We start from the raw sequence: 10,339 nt of genomic DNA on the forward strand, positions 1-10,339 counted from the left end.
GCCCCCACACACTCTGCCAACAGGACCGCCAGTGCTGCAGGGCATCTTGCGCCTGTCTCGGAGCCGGCTCCTGCTCCCGCTGCTCTGCCTCCCACCACTGCTCCAGCCGCCACCGCCACAGGCCCAGCACAGCTCTGCAGCTCCAATCCCAGGGCCAGCGGGCAACCAGCTTTCTCCCAGCCCCTTGGGCCATGGCCCAGTGGTGCCAGCTGAGGACAACTCTGGGAAAGGGAGTGTCCACCCTGAGGATGGTCACTGCCACCAGGATCCAGACCAGCCGGGAGGGAATTGGGGTAACTCTTCTTCCTGTTTCCATCTTGGGGGAGAATGGGGTGCTGGGGGCTGGAGGGCTGAAACACTACTCTGAGGGGCACAATGACAGGTGATGGGGATAAGATGGGGCCCCAGACCTCCAATGCCAGGTCCTGTGCTCAACCTCTCGAATGAGAGTTTGAGCCATGAGTGGACTGCTTGCTATGTGCCAGGCACTTTGCTGGGGAATTATGTGCTTCCACCTTGTTGATTCCCACTGAAGTGGGTACTATTATCACCCCCATACAAATGGGGAGATGGAAGCACAGAGAGGTTAAGCAACTTGCCCGAGATCACACAGCCAGTGAGGACCAAAGCTGCCATTAGAACCCACATATTCTGACTTAAGGACTGTGCTGTGAATGAATAAATGAATGGACCACAGTTTTGAAATCTCTGAGAGAAGAGACTGCTTCACCCTTCCCCTGGAGGAGCTGAGAGGATCTGAGTCTGGGGGCCAACTGACTGGGGCATGAGAGGGGAGCCCTCTGGGGTGCAGACCCCAAGGGGATGCCGCTGTGAAGGTCAAGGGTTGATGGGAAAGGGGCCTTCTGGAGACGGTAAACCCACAGAGTAGTGAGCAGCGTGGCTCACCCGTCCTGGGGTAGGGTCCCTACCGCCTCTGAAGCGTGAGCTGGTGCCACCTTGCTGCACCCTGGGACTGCTGGGCCTGCGCCTACCAGAACAGAAGGCACTGCCCCTGCTGCCACCACCTAGTTGCCCACAGAAAGCTCAGCGGAGGGGTCTCCAGGAGGGCGGGGGCACTGGAGTCCTGGGGAAGGGGGTGTGGAGTCCTGGGTGCCCGGCCCCTGCCCAGCCCCACCCTCTCCTCCCACCTGTCCCCTACCCACCCTGGCCCACCCTAGACCCTGCCCCTCACCTTCTCCAGTCAGCCGCAGGGTGGGCTGCAGCCCAGTGAGGCCTCCCCTCCCGGTATGCTGCCCAGTGGTTCTGGCGCCCAGGTGGTCTTGGCACTGTCTGATAGGGTGCCTGGACCCCACACCGTCAAGTGCCACACCCTCAGAATGCATCTTAGCATCCACTGCTGTGTGCCCTGGAAGATGGAGCTGTAGGAAGGGGACACAGGTGAGCCCCTGCTTCATCCGCTGGCCAGAGCTCTGCACCGCCACCTCCCAAACCAGCCGCATCCCAGGGCCCCTGGGGAATCTGAGAAATACCAATGCCCACCAGGGCCCCACCCCAAGATTCTGATCTAACAGTCCAGGTGCGGCCTGGGCTTGCTGACTTTTCCAAAGTCCCCAGGATGCCTCTCCTGAGCAGCTGAAACCAAGAACACAGCACCACCTGTGCCAATCACCCCGCTGCGGGGCTCCCAGGGTGGGTGGGGGCCCTGCAGCTGATGAGGAATGAAACTGGGGCTGCTGGATGTCAGATGTACAGCTTTCAAAGACAGAACTTTTAACTCCGCCACTGCTGGCTTACGTCCCGCCCGGCATCGTGTCCGGGAAGCTGGCCCCTCCTGACTCCGATGCTCCCCTCACAGAGAACCATCAGCCTGGGCTCTGAGTCCCACCTCTGGCTTCTGAATCGAAGTGCGATTTAAAGCGAGCTGCTCAGCCCCTCTGAGCTTCTGCTTCTCGGCAGCTGGGGGCAGGGACATAGAGGCTCCTTCACTCATTCATTTGCAGTGTGTATTCCACGCCCACCACCAACTGGGCATTTGCAAGGCGCTGGGAGACAATGACCAGGAGACAGACACCAGGGGGCCCCCACCCAGCTGGGAGATGGGGAGAGACGATTCTAGATGCTGGGGAGGGGGAGGGGCATTAAACCAAACTCCCAGTCAGGTTCCAGCCCCCTTGGTAGAACCCTGTGTCTGTGCCCCCGGCCCCCACAGGGCCCCCACAGCTCTCTGCTCAATCAGTGACTCAGTGTCCTTGGGCTGCCTCCCCTGGCCCCACACCCACTGGGCACCACACTGTACCAGGCCCCATCCTGGAGCCACTGGGAGGAGCAGGAAGGGGCCTGTTCCCTTTGGGACCCTCCTCTCAGGCTGAGCGCTGCTCACGTGCCCACCCCTGTGCCCCCAGGCCCAACCCCAAGCCACAAACCCGTGGACACCCACACCTGCTCCGCACACTGGCCCTGGGAGAGCCCCACCCTCCAGAGTAGCGGCACCTGGTAGAGGGCCGGTCGGAGGCGGGCTTCCCGCAGGGAGCCCGGGGTCTCATTCCTGGGGCGGCCCCTGGGCCGGGGCCACCCACCCCCAGGCCATGGGATGTGGCCCCTCCAGGGGTGGAGCTGCACAGGGCCCTGTTGTCTGAGAAGCAATCAAGAGACAAATCAGCCTTGTCCCCAGGGACATCCCTCTGCCCCTTGGAACTTCTTCCCTCATGGGTGCTTCACCCTCTTACCACCCCAAAACCCACCCCTCCGGAACAACTCAAAGATCCCATTTTCCCCTGTCAGGATTTGGTGGGGGGGCCATGTGTCCCCCACATCTGGAGCTCCCCCGGAGCAGGGTTTGTATCCCTTCCTGGTGGAAGATGAACCAAGTCTCTTGCTTAGAGGAGCTTACGGCAGGGACGAGGTCCAGCCAAGACTGACCCATTCTGGGGACCCCTCCAGAACACCCCCCCCCAGGCACATCAGGCTTCTCCCCTGAGAAAGGTCCCACTCCCATCACGTCCCATTATAGCAACCCATATTCAGCACGCCCCGCCCCCTGCCCCTGCAGAAGGAGCAGAAGTGACTGCTGCTTGCTGGGGTGGGAGGGACTGCTATTTGCTCACCTGCCTTCCCCGGGCAGAGGGACAGCTGAGTCACCTTCGCCCCACCTGAGGCCTGCGGCCGCTTCACCCTCATCCAGTGTTTCAGGCACATCCTCAGGGCTCCCATCGGGTGGTCAGCCAGGTGATCTGGGTACCGGGCCCCAAAACACCTGGGAGAGATGAGAGGAAGCGCTCATCACAAAGGCGGCAGCCACAGCCACCTGCCCCGAGTCAGACTCACTACTGGGGAAGCCACTTCACCTCTGGGCCTCAGCTTCCTCATCTGTAAGACGGGGCTGGCTGTGAGGACCCGAGGCCAGCACCTCGGGGTGCCTGGATGGCCTCAGCAGCCTCCTACCCGGCCACCCACATCCACTCTCGGACCCTCCACTTGGTTCCTACGCGGGAACTGGGGTGAATTTCTCAGATCTCAAAGAAAACTGCTGTACTCCCCTGCTAAACTCCTCCAACAGCAGCTCTCTTGTGTGGATGATAACAAGCCGCTCCTCCCCAGGCCTGCGAGGTGCCCCCCACACCTTTCCAACTTCATCTCAAACCACCCCCAGCTCCCCCATCCCGGGCTAACAGGGCTGCAGCTCGACTGCACTTCTTTCTGAGTTTTCCGCACGTTGCCTTCATGGGCCTTTGCACATGCTGTTCCCTCTCATCCTAATCCACCTTTCATTCTTTAAAAAAAAAAACATTTTATTTATTCATTTTTAAAGAGAGAGGAAGGGAAGGAAAAAGAGTGGGAGAGAAACACCAACGTGTGGTTGCTTCTCATGCATCCCCTGCTGGGGACCTGGCCTGCAACCCAGGCATGTGCCCTGATGGGGAACCGAACCGGCGACCCTTCGCTTCACAGGCCCGTGCTCAATCCACCGAGCTACACCAGCCAGGGCCGCCTTTCACTCTTCACGCCTCCACTGAACTCCGGTCAGGGTCAGCCCCCTCTGTTTAAAGTTCTCATAGAAAACTCTACCACAAGGGTGCAATCAGCAAGATGCAGACAGCGGGAAACGATGGGACAAACAATGTGGTTTCTTCGATAGGTAAATTGCAAGAAAAAAAAAACTCAGGGGAACCCATAGCTTACAAAGACTTCAATGACTCATCAACCAATTACAACATGTGGACTGTGTTAAGTTCCTGATTCAAACAAACTATAATAAGACACGTGCTTATAAAACGATTGGGGATTTGAAGGCTGACCAGACAGTTGCTGGCATTGAGGAATTACTGTTCATTTTTAGGTGTGAGCATGGCCTCGTGGTCACGGTGTTTAAAAGAGATGGCTGAGCCCTGGCTAGTGTGGCTCAGAGGACTGAGCATCTGCCTATAAACCAAAAGGTTGCCAGTTCGATTCCTGGCCAGGGCACATGCCTGGGTTGTGGGCTGTATCCCTGGTTGGGGGTGTGTGAGAGGCAACTGATCCATGTTTGATCCACGTTTCTCTTGTACATCGATGTATCTCTCTCTCTCTTTCTCCTTCCCCTCCCTCTCTAAAAATAAATAAATACATCTTTTTTAAAAAAAGAGATGGTTAGGATTTGCCTCAAAACAACACCGAGGGGGAAGTCGTTGGGGTGCCCTCGAAACAAGTTTTCCCAGGAGGTGATTTTCTGGAAGCCCGGTGCTTTACACAGGTGTGTTCTGCCACTTTCTTTACTTCCATGTCAGATAAAAACGTCCCATAATTAATGAGTTAACAAAGGAAAAAAAACTCTTACAGATCTGTGTTCCTTCCCTTCACAACACCAAACTCAGGGGGGGGTTGCACCCGCCCTTCCTGACCGCTGATTTCCTGTCTGTCCGCCAACCTGGCCATGCGTTCCACGTGAGGCAGGTGACGAGTGGCAGCCTGCTTTCCTTAGAACCAACCCAGCTCCTGGGTGGCCTTAGGCTCTCAGTGCAGCTGCCTTCACTTCTTCTTTTCATCTTTGCCTCCAAAGACTTGGAGTCCAGAACTCAACAGCTGCATGCCACCATCTGCCTCTGCCTTGGGGAGGGGGACCCTGCTCCGCCCCCTCCTACTTCCGCCTACCTGCGGAGCCAGGCACTCTGGTGCTGGGGGGCCAGGGGGGCCACCCAGGCTGTATCTGCAGCAGGAGAGCTCCAGGCCTGGGGGGCCCTTCCCATGCTCCGAGTGCTCCGCATGGCCCCGGAGGTCTCTCTCTGGACCCCCTTCTGCTCCTGCCTGGCCCATTCCTTCCGATGGCACCTCGGGAGGCAGGCTGTAAAGGGAGAGGATAGAGAGCCAGTGGAGGGAAGGATCCGGGCCAGGAGGGCCAGGGACACCTGGGACACCCAGCTGTGTGGCCTGCGGCCGGTTGGCTGTTCCCTCCTCAGCGCTGGGCTGCAGTTTCCCGTGAGTGAACGACATCTAAGGGCCCTTCCAGGTCTCACACTCAAGCTTCTGCATGGCCAGCGTCAATGGCACGTAAATCTCAAATCACACGTACTGTGTGTCCTTGAACGGGGCACTTAGTTTCTCTGTGCCTCAGTCCCTCCCCAGCAGTGAAATGGGCACAATGTCTTGCCAAGGTCACCGAGTCTGGGAAGTTACCAGAGATGATGCTCAATAAACACTCATTCACTCAGGACCCCCATCCAGTCCCGGGTGGGGGCTCAGCCCTGCCCTGCCCGGCTCTGCCTCCCCTGATTTCCCAGGCCCCACCTCTCACCAGCCAGTTGCTGCAGGGCCTGCAGGATCTGAGTTCTCCTGTCTCCTCCATCTGGTCTCGGCCCAGAAGCTGCTGGGACTGGCCGGGTTACCGCCTCCTCCTTCAGACTCCCTGGACTGAGAGAAAGGTTACGCAGGGAGAAGCGGATGCCCAGGGCCAGGGGAGGGCACACGCTGCCACCTGCCCAGCCCAGCCCGGGGCGATGCTGCCTGCCTGCGGGAGCAAAGGGGCGCCGAGCCCCCCCAGGTCTGTTCCATGCAGCTCGCGTGCTTACCCCGACTACACGAAGGATTGGGGGAGGGGGTTCTGCTTTTGCTTCCTTCTCTTCCGTACTCTTTGCATTTTTTACAATGCACATGTAGTAAAGTAGATAGTATTTAAATAATTATTGTAAACAGTTTTTAAAACAAAAAATAAGAACAACATATCACAGTAGTGGAAAACTGAGGAAATGAAGCAAATAGCCCACTTTAACCCCACTGTTCAAATAGAGAATAAGCACTATTTGCATTGTGAGTTTTGGGGGGCTGAGGGATGAAATATTTTCTTATTCTTATATTTAAGAGTGCTAAGATACACATAACATAAACTTATCATTTTAACCATTTCCAGGTGAACAACTCAATAGTGCCAAGTCCTTCACATTACTGTGAAACATTTTAGTATTTTTTCCTTCTGGTCTTTTTTTTTTTATGCACTGTTTTAGGCGCACAGAGAGACTATCTTGGATACTATTTATTTATCCTTTTTCCCCCATTTTGCAGGGTCATTACAGTGTCATTTTACAGTGTCATTGTTCCTTGCCATCAAAAATTCTACACAAATGCCCATAAAAACACTTCTGGGAAGGAGGCTACGTGGGGAGGGGGTACCATTTCCAACGATATTGGATTTTTTCAAATCAAGCATACATGACTGTCATGGTTAGAAATAAACATTGAAGATGTGGAAATGGAAGATGAAGGGAAGAAGAGGGAGGAAACCTTGGACTTCATCAACACCGCACCGAACGGTTGCCCAGCAGCCACCGCACGGCTGAGCCATGGTTTCCTCACCCACTGGGTGTGTAGGCTGTTTCACAATTTTTACGAGGATAAACAACACTGTGACAGACAACTTTTTGCACAAATCTTTGCCCACAGCTGCTGTTTACATCCTCATTCTCTTGTTGGGGAGGGGAAGTGGGGGACAAGGAGGGAAGGTTATCAGCGCTGCCCAAGTCACACTGAGCAACCTGGGGTGTCCCCAGCTACTTGCTTCACTGGGCAGGGTCCACTTGGCCTGGCTTCCTTCCTGAGGGGCCTCCCCGCAGAGGGTGGGGGTCCTGGCCCAGCCTGGATGTAGGGCTGCTCTTGTTGTTGCTGCCGAGTCAGCTTTCTCCACTGGATCATGAGAGAAGGGGAAGAGGGAAGTTAGCTGCGGCCTCAAAGGTGCCCTGAGAGAGAGCACCCGGGAGGGGCAGGGACAGGGGCCAAACACACCCATCAGACTCCAAAGCCTGTGGCCTTAGCCATTAGGCTACCCTGCCACTCTGGAAATGCACCAATGAATGGAGAGACGGAGCCCAAGAGGCAGGGCTTTCCTTGGGAGGCCAAACCTGGAGCTGGACAGCACCCCTTTTCCAAGGAAAGGGCCCCGGAGCCCCCTGTTGTCCCCAGCAGGGACAGTGGGGAGGACGTCCCTCCCCCTTAAAGCCTGGGTGGACCTGCCATCAGGGACTCCCCTCTGTCAGGCCCTAGCGTCCCTTCGCCCAGGCAAATGGGAAAGGAGTTGTCCCAGCCCACAGCCAGGAACTCACGGGGCTGTCTCCCAGTCTAGGGTCAGGATGTTTCGGGCTTTGTTCTTGGAAAACAAAAGGACAAGGTAGGTCTCAGGCCAAGAAGCAAACAGGACAGGACACCCTGTCCAGGCCTGCCCGCTGGCCTTCCTTTCTGAGGGAGCAGGGTGTGACGGGGCGGTGAGAAGTCCCAGGGGAGGCAGCAGCGCCTGGAGTCCCCCACAATCTTGCTCCCAGACTCTGCCTGCAGGGCATTTCCAGCTGTGGCTGGGAGACAGGAAGTCTCCCTGCTGACCTGCTCCCTGGGGGGCCTCCGCCCCTCCTTCCTGCCCAGGGAGGACAACCCTGGCTACCCTGGAGAAGGTGGAAGAGCAGAGTCTGGCCTCTCTGCTGCCCACTCCTTGAGGGAGCAGGGGGACCCCCTCTACCCGCTGCTGTATGTGGCCTCTCTCCTTGCCTTAGGGCATAGGCAGGAAGGATGCCCTGCTCAGAGCTGAGGAAGCCCCCAGTCAGCACCTCCGAAGTGGTCCCTGGTGGTGGCGATGTGGGCTTGCTGCCTGCCTGAGAGTCTGAGGGACCAAGCTGGGCTCTTGGAGTCCCTGGGAAATTCACAGCTCCCCTGAGACCACAGGGGTACCTCTTTCTCTTGCCCCAGGAAGCAAGAACAGGCCCGTAGGCCTGGGGGCAAGCACGAGGCCCTGGCCATCGCTGGTCCAGGGCTCTTGCTGCTAAGGGACTGGGGGTTCCTGGGTCCCCCAGCATCTGAGGTGGGCTACCTTGTGCTCCAGGTGTTGCACGGAGGCCAATAGCTGGGACATTGCAGCCTGGCTCTTGGTAGGAACAGCCAGGTCCTCCAGGGTGAGGGGTTTCCCCATGAGCCCAGAGGTCCGGCTCCCCAGACCACTCCAGGGGCTGGAGCCTGGTTGTGTGTGCCCATCGACCGGGGCATGGCGCACAGTGGGCCTGAAGTCCAGACATGGGGCGCCTGTGGGCAGCAGCCGGGACTGCTTTGGGGTGGAGGATGGGCAAGCCTGTGGCCCTCGTGGTAGGGGACTTCCCAGGGGCATCACGTGAGGCCAGAAGCTTTCTGGGGGCTCCGACCAGAGGTGGGGGCTGCTGCGAATTCCACACTCTGCCAAGCTGGCCTCCCCTATGCCCAGGTTACTCTGCTGGACGGCCAACGCCCGTGCTCCCCGCTGGGGGGGGTTGCACAGGGGCTGCAGGTTGCTCTGCTGCTGGAAGCTTGAGTTGATGAGCCCGTTAGGACCAGTCGTGGGCTTTAGGGCAGGGCCCAGGCAGGGGCTAGGGCTGGTCAGGTTGGTCTGGACTCGGCAGGCATCCCGGAGAAGCACTGTGCCCGGGGAGGGTGCAGTGGCAGGCCCTCCCCTCTCAGCCCGGCCCCTGGGCACCCGCCAGCCCCGCACAACATCCAGGCTCTGTGTCGTCAGGAGTCCCCATGGCTCTAAAGAGAGTAGAGATGATCATGCCCTGAGGGTGGGGGAACTCAGTGCTCAGTGCTCAAGTGGGACAGTTGGGGCCTGTCAGGCTTCAGAGCCAGGGAGGGACAGGGCCCCAGGCAGCAGTGAGCTGGGACTTGGAGGTCTGCCTGGCTGTGCCGGCCAGTGGGCGGCGAGGGCCTGGGGGCCTTGAGCAAGAGCAGTGACATGGTCTGACTGGGCCTGGCTGCTTGGAGCAGGGACAGGGCTGGGTCAGAGGCAAGGAGACTGTGGAGGGTCCCAGGTGAGAGGTGACGGGGCTGGGATCAGGGGTGGCAGGGAGGGTGGAGAGGAGACAGACTCAGATCTGCCCGGGAGGTGGAGGCTTAGAAGAGGGCGAGGGAAAGGGACTCATCAAGAACGAGTCCCTGATTTCCAGCTTGAGCAAAGAGGTGATGAGGAGCAGGCAGCAGCTGGAGAGGAAAGCAAGACCCAGCCTATCACACGGCTCCGAGCGAGCGAGCTCCTCTAGGGACCAAGGGGTGGGTCTTGGAGCCCTCCCTCCAACTGCCCCCAACCCCCAGGGCCATTCCACGGGAGCCTGGGCCTCCTGGGAGCTGGTGCCATGTCTGGGAAGGCCTGGCGAATATAGTGTGGGTCATCAAAGTTTGTAAGTAGGAACTAAAGCTCAGAGGGGTTAAGCAACTTGCCCATAAGCACACAGCTAGAAGACAAAGAACCTGGCATGTGAAGCACAATCTGAATTTGTTCTGGGCTGCTTCTACCCTTGGCTGCACTCCCCTTGGGCCTTCTGGAAGCTCCAGGCACCTGAGCTTGGAGGTTCTCCAACCCACCATTCCTGCCATAGACCTGGGGAGCCCCTCCTCACCCAGGGGCCCCAGCCGGGCCTGTTCCTGGTCCACCTTCCCAACCTCCTTCCCTGACCTCCCCCTGGGCCCCAGGCTGAGAAGCCTTTGTCCTGGCCCAGCTGGCCCAATACAGCTAATCTCTGGAATCAGCAAGGGCCTGGGCTGGCCTCTCTGGGAAAGGGGCTCCAGAGGGGACCCTGCTCCTGCCCCCTCCAACCCAGACCCACTAGGCCTCTTGCCTGGCCTCAGGGGGGTTGCAGGCTTGGGGGGCACATTCTCCTTGTGTCTGGCATCAGGTCTCAGCTCCATGGGCTCCAGGGCAAAGCCAGGGGGCAGCAGTGTCCTTGGTCACCCCAGAGCCAGCGGCCTGTTGGATCACGTGAGATCTGAGGGGCGAGGACAGAGTGACCTGGCTCCCATCAGGCCACACCCCACCCTTCACCAGCCCCCCTGGTTAGCCCAACCCCAGCTATCGCGGTCAGGGCCCCTTGGAGTCTCCTCGCCCTGCACCCGGTAAGAACCTCTTTCC

General features: G+C 58.5%; 2 protein-coding genes across 2 annotated transcripts in view; one reads left to right on the top strand and one right to left on the bottom strand.

Moving 5' to 3' along the window:
• MTHFR (methylenetetrahydrofolate reductase) overlaps window positions 1-35 on the top strand; it is a 20,157-nt gene extending 20,122 nt beyond the window's left edge. The window contains exon 13 of the transcript XR_005066349.1: window positions 24-35. The gene's annotated coding sequence lies outside the window, so the exon portion shown is untranslated. The remainder of the gene's footprint in view (window positions 1-23) is intronic.
• The window catches only part of CUNH1orf167 (chromosome unknown C1orf167 homolog), a 15,689-nt gene extending 5,570 nt beyond the window's left edge, over window positions 1-10,119 (bottom strand). Inside the window, 10 exon segments of the mRNA XM_037045051.1 lie at window positions 11-221; window positions 930-1,084; window positions 1,316-1,379; window positions 2,452-2,593; window positions 3,066-3,214; window positions 5,089-5,278; window positions 5,729-5,844; window positions 7,963-8,183; window positions 8,282-8,967; window positions 10,038-10,119. Coding sequence (XP_036900946.1) covers window positions 11-221; window positions 930-1,084; window positions 1,316-1,379; window positions 2,452-2,593; window positions 3,066-3,214; window positions 5,089-5,278; window positions 5,729-5,844; window positions 7,963-8,183; window positions 8,282-8,967; window positions 10,038-10,119 — 2,016 coding nt within the window.
• Between the last annotated feature and the right edge of the window lie 220 nt (window positions 10,120-10,339).

This window comes from Sturnira hondurensis, unplaced genomic scaffold (genome assembly GCF_014824575.4).
Source record: "Sturnira hondurensis isolate 20B ecotype Veracruz unplaced genomic scaffold, ASM1482457v3 Scaffold0004257, whole genome shotgun sequence".
Classification (NCBI taxonomy): domain Eukaryota; kingdom Metazoa; phylum Chordata; class Mammalia; order Chiroptera; family Phyllostomidae; genus Sturnira; species Sturnira hondurensis.